Source organism: Gouania willdenowi, chromosome 10 (assembly GCF_900634775.1).
Source record: "Gouania willdenowi chromosome 10, fGouWil2.1, whole genome shotgun sequence".
Taxonomy (NCBI): Eukaryota; Metazoa; Chordata; class Actinopteri; order Blenniiformes; family Gobiesocidae; genus Gouania; species Gouania willdenowi.
In genome coordinates, this window is record NC_041053.1 from 21,404,356 (window position 1) to 21,429,499 (window position 25,144).

The 25,144-nt window shown below is 38.3% G+C and overlaps 2 protein-coding genes across 4 annotated transcripts; both read left to right on the forward strand.

The window, feature by feature from the left end:
• The first annotated feature begins 1,584 nt into the window (after positions 1-1,584).
• Positions 1,585-14,003, forward strand: eda (ectodysplasin A). Of its 2 annotated transcripts, none has more exons than XM_028459927.1 (8): positions 1,585-2,011; positions 8,942-9,041; positions 10,864-10,902; positions 11,131-11,301; positions 11,581-11,615; positions 11,739-11,790; positions 12,662-12,786; positions 13,068-14,003. In XM_028459927.1, the coding sequence occupies exons 1-8, from the start codon at positions 1,682-1,684 to the stop codon at positions 13,329-13,331; spliced, it is 1,116 nt and encodes a 371-aa protein (XP_028315728.1). In that variant the 5' UTR covers positions 1,585-1,681; the 3' UTR covers positions 13,332-14,003. The 2 variants fall into 2 exon arrangements, with proteins under 2 accessions (XP_028315728.1, XP_028315727.1); XM_028459926.1 differs by having other exon boundaries at positions 12,662-12,792; positions 13,068-14,001.
• Positions 14,004-18,692: 4,689 nt separating this feature from the next.
• On the forward strand, positions 18,693-20,831 carry LOC114471415 (transforming growth factor beta activator LRRC32-like). 2 transcript variants are annotated; one of them, XM_028460209.1, is made up of 2 exons: positions 18,693-18,811; positions 18,969-20,831. In XM_028460209.1, the coding sequence occupies exons 1-2, from the start codon at positions 18,725-18,727 to the stop codon at positions 20,829-20,831; spliced, it is 1,950 nt and encodes a 649-aa protein (XP_028316010.1). In that variant the 5' UTR covers positions 18,693-18,724. The 2 variants fall into 2 exon arrangements, with proteins under 2 accessions (XP_028316010.1, XP_028316009.1); XM_028460208.1 differs by having other exon boundaries at positions 18,697-18,811; positions 18,963-20,831.
• The last annotated feature ends 4,313 nt before the right edge of the window (positions 20,832-25,144 follow it).

A 25,144-nucleotide genomic window follows, 5' to 3' on the forward strand; every position in this document is an offset into this window, starting at 1 on the left:
GACTGTAGGGAGGACCAACAACAATGAATCATGAACCACAGCAAGCAGTTGGTTCATAATTCACTGTTTGGGAGATCAAAACATCTACATCTGAAAAGAACCAATTTCTGCTTTGGATCCTAAAAGCTAAACTGCAAAACCACATTGAAACTTTAGTGTTGTCATCACTTGGCTTTTTGGCAACATGCATGTCAAACCATTTTCAAGTCAAGCAGAGTTGACATGATTAGATCATCTTGTGGCATTGTACACAAAGTGTTGCTAAACTCACTTTGACTTTGACTGTGACTTGACTGTCATTCTGTTAAGCCTGAGAGAGTCCAAGTATGACTACATGTGATCAGTGGATTTGTAATCTGTTTAAGGATGTAGATGAAGATTAAATGTTTTCCACTCTTTGATGACACAATGTCATCATCATCCACTTGCTCTCTTTCAATAACATTACTATTTACAATATTTACAAGGGTTTTAGAAACACGGCCACCACTTCATGCAAAGCCATCCATTTGCCACCCACAATACAAAACAATGCACCACACCTCCACCACCACAGTATATACCAGCAATAGAACTGCCAAACACAAAGACCACCACTATTCAGGACTGGATCATGTTTATAAAATGTGAAAAAAGATAAAAAAATTCCCATCACTCCTACGATTTCTTGTTGCTTTTCATGTGAAAGGTTTTGACATTGGTTTTATATTTAGGGTTGCTGTACTGCTGAATAAAAAACATCAGACAAATGATAGTTTTGAATTGTGAACGTAAAGTTTTTCAAGCGTCTACTTGTATTTCTTAGCATTGAGCACACAATTGGTAGAAATACAGCTCCAAAACTACATAAAGTATACAACATCTTAAAAGTACAATTTTCTGATTCTAAGCTGGAAACCTTTTCATTTTTAAGGGAAAAAATACAGTTGTGTTTTACATCTGTTACACCATGTAAATTAGACATTAACTGAATTTATTTGTTTAAGTATTACATGTGTAACATCCATACGCTAGGGGCACAGAAACTAATATCACAACTCTGTATTCTCTGTATGACAATATTGCGAGACTGTATGTGAGAGTGAGATCTAAGATGGCTGAGTAAACATACCTAAATAATCAAAATGTATAGTGCCCCATCATATATTATAGTTAAATGTTCACTATATATATATATATATATATATATATATATATATATATATATATATATATATATATATATATATATATATATATATATACACATTTGAAAAATAAAAATAAATAAATAAATATTTTACTAAACATTTCAGGCGACCCCACAGTCATAATTATGACTTAGATTTTATTCATTTTTACTGGTGGTAATGGGCATCCATTGCTTCCATATAAATAATTTATGTTAAAAAAATATATATATTTGATTTGATTTTTGTGCAAATGTTGGAGGGTGTTGCAATAGCTAATGATGACCTGTGGGTGTCGCTGTACTACTGTACCCATAGAGCCGTGTTGTTATAATTGTCCCAGGACCAATCATAGCGGAGGTGGGCGGGGCTTCACTGTTACTACAGATATTGGCATAAGTTTGCAGCGACCTGCTGCTGCACCGATGGTTTTCAAACTTAATGAATAGCCGCGCCAGTCACACCAACTGATTATGCCGAGATAAGGAACAGATATATGAGTCGCCCCCGCTATGATAATGGCATGCCATGGTTCGCCCACGGAGGTTTTCCCGGACAAAGTGATGCCCACAGCGGCTCCCTGCACATGCAACAAGAAGTGTAGGAGCCGCAGCAGCAGCGTCGCTTTCCTGGGATTATTCCTGCTGTCGCTGTCCCTTCATGCGGTCACTCTCGTCTGTTATCTGGACCTACGCTCCGAAGTCAAACGGGAAATTACGCACCAGAAGCGGGACTCACTGGTGACGCTGGCGGGCACCATTGACCTGCCTGACCCGGCAGAGGTGCTTCCTCCCGGACACCCGCGGGTGGAGCCCGGCATCAGCAGCAGAGAAGGTCGAGAGGTAAAAACTACACTAGAACAAACGGGAATGAGAAAGAAAGTGTGATTTCAGGGGTTCACCGGAAATGGTTTGATATCACAATGTAGTCATTCTTAATTAAAAAAGGAGATTAAGGAAAACTAGAAGACTGTAGTATCAATAGTGTCAGTTTTAGTGTTTGTATGGGCTTACTGTCTCTGATGGACAAAGATGCTCTGTCATGTTCTAGATATCTTTCAAAAGGTCAGAGATGAGCTGTCATTCATCATAGTTTGGGAAAATGTGCATCAACAGTTAAGAAACGTGTTTTTAATACAAAATAAAATAATAATAATAATAATGAAATGTATTTTTGAGCATTTTTGTGACTGCTGCAGGTTAGAATGACAAGATGCTTCCATTCACTGAACAGGGATGCAGCAGGTATAGTTTCTAAAGAAGCTGTCTGATGTTCCTGCAGGTGGGTTCTGAGTGGGACCCACTTTACAAGAAAGATGATGAGCTTCTTTTCCAAAAAAAAAAAAAAAAAAAAAGAAATGAAAGAAAGAAAGTCCTGAGGCGCTCTCCCAACTCATGCTCTTCCTCTAGTTTCTACATTGTATCCTATATCCTCTCTCTTCAGATGAAAACCCAGATAAATATTCACACTGGTCATTTGCTTCCCCAAAAAGTCAAAAATTTAACTTTTGTCCACTACCAATATACTGTACAAAGTAAAAACCAGTATATTGTACTATGTGAAACTAGTATATTGTACAAAGTAAAATTTGATTCACTATGTTATTGTTAGGGTCAGCGGTAACTGTTTTAAAAATGTTGTGGCGTGTTTACAACCATAAACACAGTCCAGACGGAGGCAGAAAAGGGTTTTGTTAGTTTTTTAAATATATATTTTTTGTTATTTAAAGAAGATTTTTCTCTTTTCATGAGTCGCTTCTCTTTTATCAAAGCACTTTGTAAGCTAGCTCAGCTTTAAATGGTCAGGTGAGTCTGTGTGTTGGAGCAGGTGGATGGAATATTTACTGCATCACCAGCAGGTGCAAAGCCCACGGGCTGAGTGGCTTTGTAAATTTATCAGGACTTAGATGGGGGCATTTGGGAGTTGGAGCGGAGCCCCGTCTTGCCTCACATGTGTTTCCTTCTCTTGCTGCAGGCTGATTGAACCTTCACTGTGTTGTCTGTGACTTTGAGAAAAGAGCTTCTACCACCATGCCACGACCCTCACACACTCCTACTTTCATGATTACAAAATAAGGCATAGATTTGACCCTGAAAGTTATCCACTATCCAGGATGTACATGAGTTTTCATCACCACAGACTATTAATGAGATCTATTACTTGGTAACATTTCCCTCTGTCTTATGCCTTTAGGTCTTAGCGTGTCTTTTTCTCTGTTTGTTTTTGATAGTAGTGGTTTCTTGGTTAAAGTTGTGTGAGATGGGCCTGGTATTCAACCCAGATGGCGACGCTTCATGAGGTGAAAGACTGTGGCACAGCTGTAAATATTTAGCAGCGTTGCGATGCTGTCCGTGCCAGATGTCTGCATTAAACAACTCTGATTACACATCCCACAGTTTACATAGTTGGAGAAACAGGAGCATGTAGCGGACACACACTTGTTAGCTTTTTCATCCAAGTCCTTTGAAGAGACTCGTTTGTTGAGCTAAAATTTGTTTATTGGATTTTTCACACAAGTCTCCATCAAAGGCACCTCTGCAGCTTTGCTGAAATGTAATGTGACGGTCAGGACCAACATGATGACTAACGGAGAGCAAGGAGAGCACATTAAGATAGAGGGATAATGAGGGATAGGACACAGGCCTGAATCTGACGTTGCAGTCAGGAAATGGACGAGCCCTGTCATCTTGTAGTACCAATGTTTCAGTGTAACCTCAGGTCAGGGGAGCTTGCTTTGAATTGTGGTCAGATCATGTTACGAAGGAGGCACATGGTGTAATTTCTTTGGTCATGTGAGAACAGCTTTGTGCACACATTGTTTAGTAACCATTGGAGGGTTTGTCAAACTGGATTGAAAGACAATTTGTTCAGCAGAGTCAAAGTATTAGGTAGTATAGAGGTTGTCTTAATTTGAATATTATACACATCACCCATTCTTTCTTTTATTTAGGTGTCTTAGAAATGTGTAGGTTAAAGACACATTGGAGGAAGCCATGTTTATTTTATCTGGAATCAAACTTTTTTTTATTTTTTGTTTATCCTTTTTAGCAGCCAATCATCAATGTTTCCAAAAAAAAATCATTCAGTTCTCACCTTTCACCTGCTGAAACATCACTGTTTTAAATCAAATAAGTAAACAAGAGCGCAAACTTCCACCAAGTGCCAAATATCCTCTTTGCCAGATATTTGTAATTATCTGGATCAACGATCCGGATCATGGTACATGACCATTCACACTTTAAAGGGTTGTAAAACATTGTATTTCCCATGAACAAAGATACAGTAGGTCCAAATGTAAGGTCACCCCATTTTTTTTTTTTTTTTTTTTTTTTTAAATTTGCGATAAAATGCACAATCTGCATTCGATTTACATTCAACTTTGTGGCGTAATTGGGGAACTAACCTGAGATCACCAAGTCTGCCAATAACGAACAGTTATGAGTTTTTTTTTAATTTCACCCATAATGAGAGATGGGGATTTTTTTTATTTTTGAGACTGACCCAGAATCATTATATTGACCTGGATCCCCTCCGATATTTAATGGAATCTCCCCCGGCCTAAGGTTTGTCTTTGGTGAAAATCTTTTCAAAATCTGTTACCGGTAAGTACTCTTAAAATAATCCAGACAATCAAATGGCTGTGATAATATTACCTCATTGGAGGAGGTAATGATTTTGAGAAACATATTTGCAGTGATCCAGTAAACCAGCAATCGGTGTAAACACTGTTTGCAACCCAAGTTGGGAAGTGAGCATGCATGCTTTTACTCCAGACATTGTAGTTTCATTCCGGAGTCTAAAAACCTGTAGACGTTTGAGTTTCCAAATTTGTTGTTGGGGTAATTTAATACTAAATGTGGTTGTGACTTGTTAGCATACATGTGTTTTCCCTGTGTTGACTTTGATTGTAAGCAGCAGGAGTTTTTTATGCATACAGCGTTCCATTAAAACTATTGCAATTGCTTGTCAGTTGACTGACGGTGCTGAGACTTTAAAGGAACAAAGGACTACATTGGGTTCAAAATTATATCTAGAATTGGTTTTGTAGTGAAAAAGTAACAACAGTGCTTTTTAGTCAAAGCAGGATATTTAAACCCTCCATAGATTAAAAACAAACTACTGGAGAGTTCTTTTTAGATATTCATTTGTTTCTAGAATGCATAGTAAAAAAAAAAACTAACCTAACACTTTCCCCCACATTCTCCAAGTAGTTTCTTAATTAAAACGGATGATATGGTCATTTATGATTGCAGAACAGGGGGTGAACAGTGTTCACTTTCCTGAACGGTCACAGTTGGTTTACCCTTGAGCAAGGCAGTAAATTGCAGCAATCTAGCTGCAATTTACTTTCCCAATAGTTAAAGTAAAAGCCCTCCAAGGTGTGTGTGGTGTTCTCTGTACTATGAGAAGGATAAAGGTGTACAGAGAGCAAGGTTTGCCCTCTGCAAGCCTGATACCCATTCACCTGACGCAGGGGAGCAAAATGTAATAAAAGTCACTCTGAGAGTGTTTAATTGTGTCAAGCTCAGTTAGGGTATTATCTTTGAGCTGAACATTTTTATTATAACCATTATATGATATAATTTTTCCCTCTGATGTATGGCTTCAAAGTCTCACATTGAACAGATGCTGAAACATCTGGAGTCTAGTTAACGACTATTAAAAAGTTAGTTTGATGGGACACAAAGTTCTCACCAGCATTCAAAGTTCTGGGCTGCACGGGTGGGCTGTCACACACATTTACTTTAAGAGTGACCTGTATATGATTGATTTAAACGGCCTTATCATCTGTGCACACAGAAAAAGGGTTTATTAGCAGAACAATAGCCAAAGACACAAATCTTAAAACTACAAAGCAAAAGGAGCGTAGAAGCATTAGCAAAAGAAGGCTGCAGTCGGAGACTTGCTCTGCCTGAATTGTCTTGACAGACAAATGTTGTAGACGCCTAGTAAAAATTAGGACCAGAGTCACAAGCGTCTGTCAAAATAATAAATTCTCGAGGCATTTGCTGCTTTCAGAGGGAGATCGTTTTGCCAGCAAGTTTTGCAACAGTGCGATTAGCTGCTGACAGGCTTCAATTCCCTTAGGGTGAACTCCACTGCTTTTTTAGATGGCAATCTATGCATGTTGTTATTGAATTCCTCCAAGTTATGGGTTAAAACACATAGCTTTTTAATGAGTGGTGTCTGATATTGGCTAATGGAGCACAACACTCCTTTTGTGTGATATTTAAGAAGGAAAACATGTGGGCAAAGTTGAATCCAGGAATGTGAATCACAGCAGTATTATAAGCAATCAGTTCTCAAGAGAATGCATGCCATTGACATTAGTAACGCTGGTAGAGTAGTGATGGCACCCAGTCTGTAACCACAGCCATCAGCCCAACATTTCACCTTCTCAACTTTATGACCTCCTTTTCTCAACCGCAAAAGAAAAACCATAGTTCAGAAGTCCAAACCAGGACATCTGTATTTGTGTGAAATAAAAGCCAAAAACAATGCAGATGGCCTTAATCTTTTATAAATGTGCAAGCTGTTGCATACTTTAGTAGTAACCTTTATTTGGTGTAAATGTCAAGGGATTTCAGTAGTATATTCCCTAAATATAATACAGTTAAAAGCAGTGATAATAGTTAGCATTAAGGAGAATGAGGTTAATGTTCCCAAAGTTACACATCCCTGGGGTGACTGAAATGTAGTCATATCCTCACGAAGCAACAGGGATTCTATGCATAACAGCAACCCCCACGCTTTGAAGGCTTGAAAGCCCTCTAATTAATAGCATTTTCCCCTTGTGTTGAAAAAGAATGGTTTACTCAATAGTTGGCACTTGGCATACATACCAACACGTTGTCATCTTGATTTACTGTAACTCTGCGTGCCTTTGAAGGGATAAAGGCTGTAAATGTTGTAATGAAGTGAAATGCAGGAAACAACTGCACATAATCATTTCTCGTAGCCGTCCAATAGAAGAGCTTTAAAGCTAAAACGATCACTTTGTTGCCTTCATCTACAGTACCAGCCACCGCAGCTTGGCAGTAGCTTGTGGACTACTAGTTTATCTTTTAGCCATTATACTCCAACTTAATCTTGGGCCAGGAATTGGCTGTTGAATCATTTTTGGCTGTCAGAACAGACGAACGTGTCATACCTTATGGCTGCACATACATCCAAGAAGCCTTTGAGAGGTACACCCCCACCCACCCCACCTTCTCTGATGCCAACAGCTGGAGTGGAGATGTGAAGACACCTGCACACCAAATGAAAAGCAAACTTTGCCTTGCAGGAACATCTGGAAGACTGTTTTGATAAACGACCCTGATACCTAGTTTTCCATCAGGTTGGACTACTTCTCGTGCTTACAAGGTCAGACATGGCCAGCAGGTAGTCAGCACTCTGGACTTTACTGCTTTGAATCCATTCAACATAACCACTAGTTGGTGTATGACATGATACATTTCATCCCTCCCTCCAGACAGGGAGATTCAACATCTGAGATGAGGTATTGAAGAAATTCAAAACATAACTTTAAACGTCTGTCTTCTTATGCTCTTTCAGTGGCTCTGATTTAAAACTGCACAAAAAGGCATGTGAAGTTCACTCTGGTTTAGGGAGGGGGAAAGAGATTTCTTGTCATCAGCTTCTCCAACTATGTTTACCGAGTGTCGCAGCTGGAAAATCAGAGTGTGTCATCACGCACCGCGATGAAATCAAGTGAAAACCACGAGGGTAAAGGGTCAGAAGACTTGTCTGGTTCATTCCCTGCTAAATAGTAGAATTCATTGCTTAGCTTTTAATCCATAATAAGGTGCTGCATTCCAAACAAGCAGCATGTTTCCATTAAGAGCATTAATGCTTAACTTTCTTCTAATAAATTATGCAGACCCTCCAAATTGTGACCAAGAATGCCCTTGATGCAACACTCTATGAACTTATGGCTTTGGGTGGTCTATATGTCTCTATGTTTAATGCCAGGTTTCTTTGTCTCTATGATTCTGGGAATCCTTTAAAGATGTGATCACAAATTATCTCTGTTCCAAGGGAAAACTCCTAAGAACAAAGTGAATCCTTAGGATGAAACGCTTTACTTTCACAGGCCGTCACGTCTTCAGTGTGTTATAGTCAGGTCAGCGCGTTCTGCAGAGTTCATGTGAACATAGGTTGAGACGGGTAAGTCACATAAGAACACAGTAATGTGGTTTGTCCCGATGCTCACTCACCCAAGGGAACCCTCCAGCATTGTAGCGTCGCCTTTGCTGTATTTATGGATACGTTTATAGCTGCTCTATTAGATCCTTTTGTTTGGGTTTCCTTTTTTTTGTCTTATTCATGCCATTATTGAATAGGGCTGGTACATGGTGGCATATGAATAGGCATTGCTCTCAGATTAACGACCGTTCATGTCGTCCTTTTGTGTAACAGGGTGAATTTAAGAGCAGCCATGTCCAGGTGACTGTCTGAAAATGGTAGAAACGCAGACTAAAGTGGCTTGGGTTACAGGGTAGTTTACAGCCCCTATGTGACAGACAATGTCTTGGCCACAACTGAATGCGCGGGCTGGTAGTGTCTCGCATCTTTTCAAATGCCTCAAGTTGTGTCTATGTAAATATTATACCTAATGAAAAGAAAAGTCCTTTTAAACATCTCAAACACTTGTTTTTGCCACATAATTAATCTAAGATGGTAAGGACTGGTGTTTAACACTCACTGAACAGACGGTCCTTGTCCTTTTTGTACCAAAATGTTTTTTGTTTTTCATTGTGTCCCTCCAGGATAAGTTCCTACAAAGAAAAAGTGACTTCCAAGCTCCAGAGGATACCAGGGGAATAACTCAAAGGGCAAAAAGGAGTCCCGGCAGGGAGCCAGAAAGAGGTGCAGGCCTAGTTTTTTTTTGGTTTGTTGTCTTGCTCATGTCATCTTTTACCACTGTTGTGTCTTTTGTCTTTTTATCTTTAGTAGAAATGGTCCGGCCAGCTTGTCCTATATTTTGTTTGAAATGTACTGTATTGTTTACGTAATAAACTACAGCACAGCACCACACCTGCCTGTGTACTTGGCAACAACTGGGTCCAGATTCAGATTTGATTATCTGTTGAGTTTGGTGTAAATTATAGGTTATACTCTCCTACATTTTAACAATAGTTTTTTTTAATACTTTCCCACTTGTTGGGTGTTGATCTTTATGACTAATTTGCCACTACACAATGGTGCAGAGTTTATAAAAATAATAACAAGTAGAATGGCATTCATTATTACTTTGAGTGCAAACAAGAAAGTTGGAAGAGTTTAAAAGAAGACCGGGATTTGTGCTGATTCCCCATATATCAAGTCATTATTTTCATTTCCCAGTTGTCTTTTTAACCTGTCAGCAAAGCTTTTTAAATATATAATCAGTGACATCAGAGGCATCAAGTCATCTAACAAATGCAGAGAGCTTTGTGGGGAGCAAGTGGTTGTTTTGGAAGCGGGTAATGCCTGAGACTGAAGGCTTTCATTAGTGAAATCAAATTGATTTATTGTAATCAATAGCTTAACTGAAAACCATATGCCAAATATGTTTGAATTTGCTTTTGTAGTTTTGGTACAGAATCCGAGTTATGCAAGTAAAAAAAAGAAGTCCTTTGAAGCTTCATGTCTAAGTGCAACAAGTGCAGCATGATCACAAGGCATTCCAACGTCTGTGGTGTGACACTGAATACTTGGGGCCAAGTTTTGTGATTGTGTTTAAATTAGAAGAAAAAACTCACCTTTGAGACTTTCTACATAAATCAGTAAAAGTCCCGAGCCTCTAAACACTAATCATTCCCAGGTCTCTCCTCTGCGTTCAGCACACACAGACAAAGGCTTTTGTAATCTCAGCCTTAGATGTGTGAGTGTGTGTGATTTTGTGTATATAACTATGGGTGTGTGTGTGTGTGTGTGTGTGTGTGTGTGTGTGTGTGTGTGTGTGTGTGTGTGTGTGTGTGCATTCTCTGCAGCCCTAACGGGCACCAGATTCCAGATAGGGCTGCTCGTTAAGAGGAATCTATGCGGATGCATCCAGTCATTTAGCCAGAGGAGAAACACTGGCCATATGTTTGAGGGGGACTCAAACTGTGAGGTTTTAAGGTTAAATGGCCTTTGTAGTTATAATGGCATGGTAAACACAAGCGTGAGCAAGATGGCTTTTTTGGAAAAACAGATTCTTCAACTAAGCTCCCTGAACGCACCCGCATGCACACACCATACGTGCACACAAGTGCATGCTAGGTGCATCAACATCGACGTCTCATCAATGTCCAATGCATGCTCACCCAAACACATGGTTATAAAGGCAGACCCACACATGCACACTTGCACACATGGATGCACGCTTTCATCTGCATTCTCCATCTGGGCTTAATTCAAAGAAAAGGATTTTGGCAGGATAAAGTATCTCTCTAATGATCTTCTCCAGTTCCACTGCCTGCGAATGCTTAAGGCACTTGTTCATACAGAGGAGGTGAAACCACACTTACAAATTACTACACTACAAGATACCACAGACTGACATACCTCCGCTCCAGTGTTCACAGCACCACATCTGAATCTGTTATTTTAGCCCGCGTGTAGGATACAGCGTTGGAATGAGCCAAATGCTTGGGATGTTATCCGAGCTGATAATTGTTCAGCAGACGTTTCAAGCATACTCACACTATATTTCTGTCTCTTTCAGGATTGACTGGAAGGGAAAAAAGAAAAGACAGGAAAAAAGGTAGATATCATCTAAAATTGCAACATTTATAATCATTATAAAAGCTGTTAGCTGCCGATTCCGTGTTATGTGCAAAAACCCCACGAGTTAAAGATGAAGTCGAAAACATTTATTGATGTATTGGTTGACTTATGTTATATGAATTTATTGAAATGTTTTTTTGTTGTAAAATTGTCCTTTGTTGTGTATTTGCAATAAAATAACAATCAATCCACCTCATTGCTGCAGGTAAAAAAAGGTCTGTACCTGGACCGCCTGGCCCGCCCGGGCCCCCAGGCCCACAGGGGCCGCCGGGCATCCCTGGAATCCCGGGTATCCCGGGAAGCAATGTTGTGGGGCCTGTAGGACCCCCTGGACCCCCCGGGCCAAAAGGACCTCCGGGCGCTCAAGGCCCAGCAGGTATTAACCGGTATTAACCAGTATTAACGCAGATATTCTATCTAGAAAGACTGAACAAGTTGACAGGTTACTTTATTACATTACAGTTTGTTGCTGCTCGTAGACACTTTACACATTACACCAGAGCTCAAGTTGTCAACATTGATCAACAGTGAGATGAATTTCTAATGGAGCAGTAAAAACAACATGCAAAACAAAAAGCATTAAAGTATTTAAATAATTGATATATTTGATCCTCAGCTTTTGTGTTTTAATATATTCTCTCTTTTATTCCACCAGGGGTTTCTGAAAAGACTAAAATTAAAGAATTCCAGGTATTTTATATTTTCTTTTCAACTATCATCCATCTTGAATATAAAAATAAAAGGTTGTTACTCCAATTTTGTGTCAATCCGGATAAAACGCCAACTTTTTAATCATTGTCATTGTTTTTCCAGCCTGCAGTGGTGCATTTACAAGGGCAGGAAACAACCATCCAAGTGAGAGAGGGTGAGTTCATTCATCCAACAAAAGAGTTGTGTGGAATATAAGCTTTATTGTTGTCATTTACCTATGCTGACTACATACTTGGTAAACCACGGGAATACCAATGTAAATTATATTGAGCTTGATGTGGGCTTGGCCAGGCGCTTATAGGGTTAACCCTGGGTTTTCAATGACATGACGGCGGTTAAAGTTTTACCACAGTTAGCTTAGGCTGAATGCCTAACCTGCTCTGAGGCAGCTTGTGTTCCAGACGACTGCTCAGCTGGAGTAACTCACCAGCTGCTGACCAATGAGCTCATTCCTAAGGATGAAGGAAGTGTAAGAGAGAGATTAAAACAACCCGTTGAAAGCAACGCATCACATACTTCACAAGAGTTTCACCCTCATCAGTTGTTGAGCCAATGACATTCCTTAAATCATTTATCCGTTCCCACATTGCGTTGTATATCGGCCAAAATAGTTCAAAATATTTTCCCCCTCAAGATTATCCACACCACATAAGTTACATTTAAAAAATGTGTGTATTTATTAAAGATAAAAATATAGCTGACTATTGTTTTAGGGTAAGATGCTACAAGCTTGGCATGTGTAGTAAGTGTCACTGTAAAATATCAAACAAAATTTCTTGGAATTTGAACTTAAAACCTACTGTGTTGATGAAAAACTGAGGATGAAAAAGACCAAAGTGTGTGGATGTTTTTAAATCTTTATAAAGGATATTTTATGTATACTTTGGACGGCATTCCTGATTTATGCATTAACACCATCTGGGTGCTTTTTCTTTTGTTCCTAGTGCAGGGTACAATGCTCTTTAATGTCAGCCTTTGGTGTTTTTTTCAGACTTCCCCTTCTGTGTTTATTGTCCCACATTTAGATCTTTCTCAAGGCGTCCTTAAGAACTGGAAGATGGTATCCATCCATCACCGGGTCTTTAAAATGCACTCTCGCACTGGACAGCTGGAGGTGCTTTTGGATGGCGTCTACTTCATATATAGTCAGGTAGAAGTGAGTACGGTCCTTGACGTAACTCTTTCAATTGACAAGCATAAGAAATGTGCTAAACCTGCTTTTGCTTTTTTTTTTTTTTTTAATCTGTGATTAAATTTCACTTTTAGACTCATTTCCTTTTCCTGTTGTGTAAAGTAAATGTGAAGCTCTCACCACTTTTGACAGTTCTGATGTTGTAGTGATCTATTTGTGGCACTTTAATTATAATAAATGGATTGGATTTTGAATTTGCTTCTCAGTCTAATGAAAATTGCATGTCCGCTCTCCACCAGGTGTACTACCTCAACTTCACTGACATTGCCAGCTATGACGTGATGGTGGACTCGAGCCCGTTCCTGCGCTGCACCTGCAGCATCGAGACGGGCCAACGCAAGTTCAACACTTGCTACACGGCTGGTGTGAGCCCGCTGCGTGCGGGACAAAAGATCTCCATACGCATAGCCCACGAATACACACTCATCAACATGACTAATCACACCACTTTCCTGGGAAGTGTCAGGTTAGGGGAAGCGCCATCTGCTGGACAGAATGGATAACCGCTTTAATCAGCCATCAAATGAACAAGTTGCTCTTTGAAGGTCACACTCATTACATCATCAGGCCCAGCCCAGGTCTCACACCTCCCTAGAGAATTGTCCTGGTTTGTGGACATGAAGACGGCCCTAGGTGATATTTTTAAGTTTTACACAAATTGAAATCTATTCAAAAGTAAAGTAATAACTGTTATACTTCCTGTGACGATGTTTCTGGACAGGAAGCAAAATTAAATGTTACTATTTATAGTCACTCTCCCTGTAACATAAGGACACTGTGCTGACAAATACTGAGTAAATCCATATTTTCTGTGTGGTTTAATGGTACTCTGCAGCTGTTTGAAAACTCAAGCGGCCTCTTTTTTAGGTGATTTTATTATGTGAGCAGTTTTGAGTGGACTACTGAGAGGTTTTAAAGCTCTAAATGTCCCAGGGTTTGGAAATGAGATCATAAATGTTTAAAAGTCGTTTTAACGGTATTTATGCAAGGCTAAGAAAACCCTTCAGAAGTAAAGTTATGAGGTAATCACAGAGCAACAGCACTTATTATATTATGCGCACATTTGCACTACCGCATCCCTGCAGAGATTCAGTGATATGAAATGTTAAAAGTGCTATTGTTAAAGTTGCCTATGAACAAATTCATGTAGAAATATGATACTTGTTAATACACATTCTGTACATAGTGTACATAAAATGGGATTTACTTTTTGTAAATGGACTTGATTGATGGATTAAAATGTTTCTTTTTCAGTCACAATCTTATTTCTCACTTCTTTGTCTGTCAGTGTGTGTGCAGTGTGTGGTAATAATTTTAGAGGTTGAGAATACCCTTTAATATATCACTAAGCTGGCACAAATACTGACGAGGACGATTGATGTACTGTAAGTTAGACCTTTTGTCTTTATTCAAATTATTTTACTTTGCATGTTTTTCAACACACTGTGGAGTTGGCTGTGACTTTCACAAACCAGTTGCATCTTGGGAGGCAGAAAGAGACATTCCTGGTTTGAAAGTGAACATTTAGGATTCCAGAGACAAGGGACACCCAGGCTGCATGTCTGGCAGTGACCCTGATGCCTTATTATCATTAATGTTTTGTCTAAAGTGCAGAAATTATTTACACAAACTCCAAAGGGACATAACTCACTTAAATCAGCCCCGTTCTGAGGGAGGGAGTGGGGAAATGGGCCAAGATGTCTAAAGCAAAGGAAGTATGTCACTGATTACGTAGGATGGTGTCATCCTGGATAGGGAGAGATTTATGCCATTATTGAGTGCTGAGATAGTGCGGCAGTAAATTTGATCTAAATGCTTTGTGTTCTCTAAAGAAAACACAAAAGCTGGGTGTTCTTTAAAAAGCTCAGAGTTCTTTGAGGATATCCCCGAGATGAGTGAAAGGGAACAGAGCAGCTGTAGAGGTGGCCCACAGCTGAAAACTGATCATGTGTCCATTCATTCCGTTCTAATCTCGTAGCGGGATCAGAAACCACTCCAGAATCAAGGATCCTGCCCCACCATCATTCCTGCATGGATGTCCACACTTAAGAAAAAAACATCATTTGAGCTTAACCATCCCTGACAAGGAAAAACAACTTGGTAACAGGCTGACGTTAAAGCTGTAATTATTATGAAATGACACCTGTCATTAACATGAATCAAGTGTCATGAAAGTGTTGTTTGTTACCCTAACTTTTAACCAGGATTGTGGTCAAATATAAGTGTAATCGGATAATTGATAATTAGTTACAATAATGCCCTAATTGTATTGTAATTAAATTGTCATTGTTCAGATAATTGACTTTGTAATTAAAATTGCCATAGAAATAAAAAATGGTGAATTATAATTAAACAAAAACTGGGGAACCATCTTATAGTTCTACATATATGTAGTTAACAATTAATAGAATATGTTTCATGTCTATATATTAAAAAAATTGAAATCGAGGGGTATACGACACAAAAAAAAGGCTTAGATGCCCACACCAAAAAAATGTAAACCTATATTTTCATGAAAGTGTCTATTTGTTCGGTGGCCCTATGGACAACCCCTGGTACTATTGGTTGCCGAAGTACACCTACGTGGCGTCTTAGGGTTAGGTTATAACCCAATATCGCAACAATTTTTAGGGTTAGGGTTAGGTTTAGTCTTAGTCACGCGACCTAAACTGATCAATGACTGACCTATCACGTGACCTAAACTGGCCAAATAGGGGCGCTGCGTACGAATAGAATGTCATAATATTGATACGGCAACTGTACAAATGGACACTGCCCTATTTTCATTGATCAGGAAGCCCAATAAGGTAACCAATAGATTGGAAAGAAATGAGACGATAGATAAGGTTTTTAGTGTATTTTACATCTGATGTAGGACCCGTTATCATATGCTAACAGATAGCTAACGTAAGGGGAAGGTTCACCTTTATTAGGTTATTTATTTCAAGCTCAGTAATTGTGATTAATTGTAATTCAACTTAAGTAATTGAGAATGTAATTGCAATTGACTTTCTAAGGATAAAAAACAATTGTAATTTTATTGTAATTGGAAACAGGCTGGTAACCGTAATCATAATTATTAGTAATAATAATGCTTTGGAAAGTATATGGTGCTTTATCATAGACACAAAGCGCTTTACATTGATGTGCATTATTCTTTTACTCCCCACACAGTGGTGGTAAGCTACTATTGTAGCCACAGTTGCCCTGAAGCAGACTGACAGAAGTGACCCCAATTGAGCCCAACCCTACCCCTAACCCCACGAGATCCCTCCACCTAACCCAAAAAAATGCCAACATAGCTCCAAAGGTGTGTTAATTTAGCAAATAACACGTAATGTGCTGACATTACGTGTACGTATAAAACTTCAAATGAAGTGTTACCAACAACTTCAATGGAGTTGTTATATCATTGCAAAGCACACACAAAAAAAAACTCTTTTCAGTTAATGTTATGCTCAATTTACAAGTTGTATCTGAGAGCCAGAGCGCAGTTCTGGGTTATATCATTTAATGCAATGCCAAGATCAACAGAGCTGTCTGCACTAGGAGCTGCCAGGAAATGCAGCACTGCAGTCAGCAAAGCATGGCCAGTGGTGGATTTTATTAGCATTTTGGATATGAAAGCAATATCTGTTTTCACTTTGTATGCAAAATAAGGTTGTACCCTTAGAGCTGTTTTTTGGACAAGAGTGTAGTGTCAAATAAATGTCTTCATGTAAGCAAATAATGTAATCCTATATACTCATTTCGTTGAAACAGGGATCTCTGTGCTTCAGTTGTATTCACCATCTCATTTAGGACAAACAGGATGGAATAATTGAGTCTTAAACGGAACATTAAATGTGTGTTTGTTTTTGGTGCATGTACGCTGATGAGGTTTTTTCCGAGTTTTACGCTGTGATCCCCAATAGGGAACTCAGTTTAGGACCTGCCTTTTCCCCTCTCCCTTTCCTTCTGTTTTTCCACTTTTCATCTAAATACTGGTCGCGGCCCACGTGGCAACCTACAGTTCTCCTGCCCCTGTCCCCCCATGTTATATGTGATTGTCTTTTCATGTTCTTGGACAGGATGAAACTGCTAATTGCCCCACTGGGATGAATAAAGTTGTTTTTCTGATTCTGATTCTGATAAAAGTCTTCTCCCATTATGCACCTCTACTAAACCGTGTGGAGTGAGCAAGCTGTGTGTGTGTGTGTGTGTGTGTGTGTGTGTGTGTGTGTGTGTGTGTGTGTGTGTGTGTGTGTGTGTGTGTGTGTGTGTGTGTGTGTGTGTGTGTGTGCGTGTGTGTGTGTGTGTGTGTGTGTGTGTATTCCTTGGGTGTCATACACACCAGTGATAAGCAGGCAGCTCAAAGCTGCAGGAAGTGGGACTCTGACAGGGAACTGAACACCAGGAAGCTGATTAGAGCCTGAGTGCCAGTAAATAGAAGCGAAACAAGTTCAGAAAAACACTTTTATTTTTTTCATTATTGTCTGACATTTTTATCTTTTGAATTTAAAGTGTAAAAGTCATTCACTCAAGTACTGTGTTTTTGTTAGCCAACACCTTTTAAAAAAAAAAAAAAAAAAATCTATTTGTTTTGTACATGTCTCCACAGACTTCCCTCCCATCCCACCTACACACTATTTATTTATTCATCGTGTGGTGGTTTTAGTGCTCCCCAGCTCTGGGTCAGGAACAAATAAATGTATGATGTCACTGGGAGGGGGTCGCCAGATGCCATCAAGAAACAAAGAATATTTTTTATACAATTTGAGCCCATTTTTGCTTATTTTACCCTTTTTCTGCAACTGCCATATTTTAACCTATTTTCATTTACTTTTTCGTGTCATTTTTTTTTTTGCTCTTTTTAATGGATTTTTGCTACATTTCTTCCATTTCTGCCACCTCTCCATCAAATTGTAATTCCTTGTCTGGACATTTTTTCCACATTTCCAGCCTTTTCCACCACTTTTCCCACCTGTCACTTATGTTGACGCATGCAGTGTTGTCCCTTTTAACCTCTTTTCACCATATTTAATGCTTATTTTTGCCAATTTAACCACATTCACTATTATTTGCCCATTTAAAAGAATTGTTCCAATATTGACACTTTGAACCCTTTTTACCACTTTTTCTGTCCTTTTTTGCTCACTCTAATTTGCAACTTCTGTGTTTTTTAAAATCACATTTCACCACCTTTTCCACCATTTCTGTTCACTTTTAAACCATTTTATTTCTGATTAAAACAAGGATATACATCTTTAAGATGACTACATACTATGGCCCAAATAATGATAAAGTTCCTGGATAACAGTGGATATTATTCAGATAAATAAATGTGGTTACCACAGATTCATAGAACAATGGACCATCATTTCGCTGACTTAATGGATAGGCCCCAAAAAGCTCTCTCCTTTATTTCTCCTTTTCCCACATGTCTGTTCTTCACTGCTCATGACCGTGTTCAACCACCTTCATAGAGTGGGGGTCCCCATTCTCTGGAACCTTTATTTTGATCGGTTGTGAGCTGAAAAGGTAGAGAACCACTGATTTAGCATTGAATTGCTATGAATACGTATTTTAACTCAGAAATTCAGTTTGAATGCAAAACCAATAATTATGATTGAGGTTTTGAACAGAAAAACATATTTGTGTGACCACTTTTTTTAAAAAAATAAGGACATTTTTTTTCATAGTTGTTTTTTTATTTTTGAAGTTTAATAGGAAGTGTCACATCAGTCTTTTTTGTTGTTGTCTAAATATAGTTTGTTCAGGGCCTATCTACTCTCTGCAGCTGTTTTCGCTCTCTTTTTTCATGACCCATGAATATAAAAGGGTGTGCATATCTGTATGAGCTTTGACAACAACAGCAACACGGTTTAAAATCAGGAGCAGGAGCAGTAAAGAAAGGATGGCTGGATATTTATTTTCCCATCTGGTACTGCTCTGGTTTCTCACTTTTGGCCCTTATACAACTAATTTGGCATTTCCTTCAAAGGTAGGTTTAAAATCAACTGATTTATCGGATAAGGAGCAGACCTAATAAGAATGCCTTACTTTTGCTCTGTTAAATATCTTATTTTGAATTTCTAAACACTGTTAAGGCTTTTGTCTTTCTTTTATTGTGATTAATGTGCCTCTCATTTAAGGAGCAGTCCTGGAACAACCACAGCCTCTCTTTTGTCCCACTGGATTTGGATGTGAGGCTTCTAAGTCTAGACCTGTCCAATAACTTCATCAGACAGTTGCACACACTTGTTTTGCCATTGTTGAAGCAGCTGGACCTCAGCAACAACCAGCTGGATTTCATCTCTGAAGGGGCTTTTGAAAACCTTACTCAACTGGAACTGTTGAATTTGTCCAGAAATGAACTAAACAACAACCTTGGCAACAACAGCAAAGCTTTACAAAGCCTTAGCAACCTGAAGAACTTGGACATTTCAGGGAACGGTCTAAGCAACGAGGCAGTGGAGCTGTACCTTAAAAACAAATCTTCACTTCTGCAGCTGAAAATGACTGGTAATGCTTTGACAGCAATTTCCTACAAGTTGTTCAAAGAGAGTAAAGGTCTGCAGATTATTTCAATTGATGGAAATCTCATATCGGACATTGAAAGGGGAACGTTTGAACCATTGAGCCAATTAGAGACACTGACCCTGGCCAGAAATAACCTTGCTCATATTTGTGATTTTAAATTGCATCAAATCAAACATTTAAACCTCAGCAGAAATTCCGTGGAGTACTTTATTAGTCGTGAAGACCATAAGTGGTACAGGCTTGAAATTCTGGATCTGAGTTTCAACAAACTTCTTTATTTTCCAATTATTCCCAAATATAATCATTTGAAGTATCTTTATTTACAGAACAATATGATCGGTGCGCTGCAATCAGAGGCCACAATGGTTTCAGAGGTCAACTCTCTCTATGATGAGATTGTTCATGGAAAACCAGCTCGAGAAAATCACCTACATTCCAACTGGAGAACCATGCAACTGATTCACATCGACTTGAGCTATAACCACTTTACGTCATTTCCGATTGAGACTTTATTTCTTTTATCATCTTTGGAAAGCCTAAATTTCAGTTACAACTGTTTGAAAAACATCAACTGGAATATTCGACGTTTCTCAGGAACTGCTCGTCAGCTTTTCTTTGTGTCCTTGAAAGACCTTAACCTGCAAAGCAACGGACTTCAATACATTTCCCCACGCTTTCTTGAAGCCCTCTGGCAAATCGAAAGATTAAATCTTCAAGACAATTTGGTGCAACCCTGTGCTTTTAATGACCATCGAAAAAATCCTCAGTCACCACAGCAGGTAAAGCCCAACTCATCTTGTGTGTCCTTTGGCCAGTTAAGGACACTTAAACATCTGAATCTTAGAGCAAACTATATCAAAGTACTTCAGGAAAAGGCTTTTCTAGGAACGTCTTTAGTTTCCCTCGACTTAGCACAAAATGTGCATATGGTGATGCATGAAGAGGCACTGGAGAGTTTGCAAGCAACACTTGAGAGTTTGATTATTAGTGAGATAAATATGAGCAGCTCTCACTTGTCTCTGCCCTGCATGGTGGCTTTAAACCAGCTCAACATTTCAAACAACCGCCTCCATGAGCTGCCTAACAGTTTATCTTGCTCCTCTGTTAGAAACATCGACTTAAGGAATAATACATTTGTAACTTTCAACTACTCTCAAATCCATAATCTATCCACACACCTTAAAACCATGTACATTAGTGGAAACTCCTTCAACTGTTGTGACAATCAATGGCTAACAATCCTCAACGACACAAAGATTGATGTGCCTGACATTAGCGAGACAGAATGTGTTACAGATGTGACGAGATTAAGACTGATGGAATATCTGAAAACTCCCTTTTCCTACTGTTCAGCACGCACAAAGACACAAGAGGTCATAGTAGGGGAAACGATTGTCATACTTATATTTATAGGTGCTGTGTTGACTATGCTCATTGTATTTAGCAAGAAATGTTGCACACAAAGATCATTGCTAGTGTAATATGTATTCAATATTGAAAACTGTTCATTTTCATCATCACTTGAAGAACTTATATGAGATAATGTATAAAGTAATTACGGCTTACAAGTGTATGTTTTTAATTCAACCTAATATTACAGAATGTAGACTACGTTTGGGGGTTATTATCTTTAGTTGCTTCAATATATACCTACTATTCAGCTGTACAGTATGTTAGTTTGCATCAAAAGCTTTAGAGAGAAACTCAACCCAAATGACCAAGACAACTCAACTTTACTTGTATGAATGAGAGGCTATTTAGACTTTAAACACATTTAGACTTTAAACACACACTTGGAGGTTTAACAAACTGTTATGTAGTGATTACCCAAGGAAGTTCTCCATTCATGTAAGTCCCACTGCTTCTATGACAATGGTTCCGATGGTTTGGTGTGGACTTGGCATGTGTGGCTCTATGGTGAGAAAGCTGATAATAGCATCCAAATGCTGCGTCCACCATAATTTTCAAAGTCGGATTTGTCATTCCATGGTAACTGCGATGTCATAATCCATCCACTGTAATATTCCTGGTCTTCGTAGGAGGAGCATCACAACGTCCAAGGAACTGGATGGCAAGAAACTACTGTAAGTGCTAAAACGTTGGATTAAAATGCTATTTCACCATAGCCTTTCTATGGAAGCAGACAACAACATGGTGTGCAAAAGCTAAAATCTGCTAAGTTAGGGGATATTTGTGTGTACTTGAAAGCTAAAAGCTAAATAGACTCCAAAGATATTTCTTACGTGAAATTTCAGGGAGTTTTTTTATTATTTTTCAGCTGTAGAGTTCAATCATCTCAGCATAATGCTTTAATCTTGGAAATACAATTTCACAATGTTTTCAAATAACTGCAAAACATTCCACGCTTCATTACTAAACGGTTCATATTTCATTGACGTGTTCTTTCTGTGCTCTATTTCAATAAGCTTTTTTCATGTGAAGTCTCAAGATGAAGCTTGTACCTGTTTGTACAACACATGTATATGGTTTTGTAATGAATCCTGGGTTGATCTTAGTGTAGGCAGAGAGTGTCCTCGAATACCTTTGTATGCTGAACATGGAAAAAATGTTGTATGAAGTATCCATTGTCTATTGGCAGCCCTCCTTTAAAAGGCTTTTTTTATTTTTCAAACCTGCAAAACTAATCACTGAGGTTAAAAGTTGAAACTTTAATTCTTCTCTTACATCTGTCTTCTAAACTTTAAAAAAGTGTGAGTACATTCAGCAGTAATGTGTCTGACAAAATATTTATGCTAGATCAATTATTATCCTGTGGTAAATAAGAGCTAGAAATATACATAATGATGTTTTCAAGCTTTTTTTCCATTTTAAAATGTCATTTTTCTAAGAGAGAGTCAAAAAACAATTCATTTTTGTGCTCGATGCTACTTTGTTAGCTGAGTCAAGCCACAACTGAGATGTCCGTTGTATAGTCAGAGCAAGCAGACTGCAAATCAATATGAATTTTGGAAATGTCTTCGTTGCCCCACCCTCGAGTTTTTAGATACTAGATCAAGTGGCAGCTTGACAAGTTCATGCAAGGAGCACTGGAAGAAATGTGAGTAGTGTCAAGTGCAAAACCCAACGAATGCCAAATAAAAAAAACTTTATTAATTTTTCTACTTTTGGGGCAATAGTTAGCACTAAAGCGTTGTTGGATTCTTTATTTGCTGCTACGTTACATAAGGTTTACTTTGAGTCTGTCTCATGTAATATTGTTTACCAATGTTCAGTCATATCCAGATTCTGAAACCGTTTCCATTGGCACAGGCGGAGCACCTATCTTGTTTTCATCAGCACAATCCAAATGCAGTATCCTTGAACTAAGCTATTTGATCTACTGTCATTTTGATTTGTTTCATGTTGTGCTTTAGAAGTATGTGAACCTGAATTCAGAGCTTTTTGAACAAATAAATCATACTTCTTTCACTGACAAACTCACGGTATCAAGTAACTGCACTGTTGAAAATATATGGCTGCGGTCCACTGAAAGGAAATTCTCCAAAAGGTATCATTTAACCACGAGGTTGCCAATCCTTACTTTAAAATACCTTTTTCTCCAGCTAAATTCACAAAAATGCATCTTTTTTACGTTTTTTCAGAACATTCAGAACAACCTTCTTAGTTTATTACATGAAAAGTATAGTGACATAAATATGTGTCACTCCTTATTATAATGAGGCAGATTCTAACAATACTTAAAACCATAGAGCATTTTACAGAGGATTCAGTCTTTATTATTAAAAACGGGCATAGAAACTTAAAAACATGAACTCTGGGAACTTTAAATGTTTAATTCAGTAAGTATTTTCATTATTATTTAATGACTCAGATGACTTGGAGGCCTTTTGGCAATGCATTATGCCATGTTGGTGAAAGAAGTTTATGTAAAGGCTGATCTTAACTAAAACACAGTGACTATTTTGATTTGATATGTTTATTTATTCAAGGGACAATGCATATTAAAAACAAGAAAATGCTGAGACATGTACCTGTGAATATGCAGGATTGTAGCCAAAGCTAATTTCCATTCTCAATCCCCTGCTGGACCAAAAGCCAGCCAGATTACACACACACTACATTCATTTCAATATATCACCAACATCCAAGCTCACTCTCATACATTCTTAAGCATTGGTATCCAACTTATCATTTAATGGGTAATGGAAAATTTCCTTGCTGCCATTAATTCCCTTTATGTGACTTTTGTCACATGATGGGTAGCAGCTGGTATAGCAGGTTCGCAAAAAATGACCAGTTATTATTTGTATAATTCTGGATGACAATAAATATCTTTTTTTTTTCTTTTTTTTTTTTTTAATGTCGTAAAAGCAGTTTTGCTCATAGTGTACACCAGTGGTTCCCAAACAGGGGTACATGTACCCCTAGGGGTACAGGAGCACATTGCAGGAGGTACTCGGAAAGATTTAACAATTCTTTCAAAAATAATTGGTAAATGTTACTAGTTCCTATTTAGGCTATTTTTTTTGTACAAATTCACCACAAACTTACAATACTATTGTTCAATAAAATACCATATTTTATTGTAATTTAGTGAAACAGGATTATTTTATGCTGTAGAAACTATGTTACCACACTTCTGACAATAACTAGCTATATTTTTCAAAGGAGATCATATGTACTTACTATTGAAGTGATCACATAAAAGTGGATGGTATTTAATAATAAATAAATACATGAATAGGTAACCAATGTTGGAGACACAGTTAGGGGTTTAGGAGAGTCCACTGTTCCAAGAATGAAAAAGCATATGAAAATATGGAGAGGCTACTTATCATAAAAAGAGGGTACACATGATTTGACAAATATGCTAAGGGGGTACACAGGACAACAAAGTTTGGGAACCACTGGTGTCCACTATTGTTTCAAGACAAATTGCACTACTTATGTAAAGAAGCATGAACTTTATTAGCTTGGAGCAAAATGTCTTATTAAAGTTGTTCATTATTCTCTGTCCAAACTGCTAATGAATTGTGTATTAATCCCGCCACTGCAAGTGGAATGCAAAGGCAAATTACTGATTTCTTAGAATATATCACAGCATTTGACTCATAAAGCCTCTTTCTGTGAGCAATCACAGCTGTCGTGTGTCTTTTCAAGGAGGCCTGGAAAACAAGAATGCAATAAACCTAAATTAGAGCCAGACAAGGTAAAGTTCAATTTTTCATTGGCTTTGCCAGTTTTGCAAAAGGAGCTTTGCGATACAATAAACAGCTATCTGCAACTGAAGAAATAGCTATTGTCCAGGCCCTAAAGGACAAAAACAGAACGCAAAGAATGCCAAACAACATTATAAGTTAGTAGTCCGATTTACACGTTAGTTATCACTGCGTTTGCTTTTATGAGCACGTTTACTTCACAATGATTGCCAAAATTACAAAGCTTTGCACAAGGCTCACAATGAGTGCTTTAATAACAGTCTGGATACTTTGAATTAGACACCTAAAATGGATCCATTTATGAAGCCAAGTTTCAGGAATAGATTAAACAGTAAGCCTAAGCACTGACAGGTTTGGATTAAAAAAATCAAAAGCTACCGTGTCTTGAAATATTCAAAGATACAGAATAAAATGCACTCCATTGTTTGGTAGTAGCTTTAGGAAAAGTTGCAAAAGTTTGGTTTGGTAAAATCAATCACTGAACACTTCATCATACAGCACTTCTGACTATCTTCTGGTTTTCATAGCAGAGGAAATGCTGCAAGAATGATTTGAAGAATCCATTTGTGGAGGGCCACAAATGCTGTGGCCGGTTTGTACTGTATATATTTGCT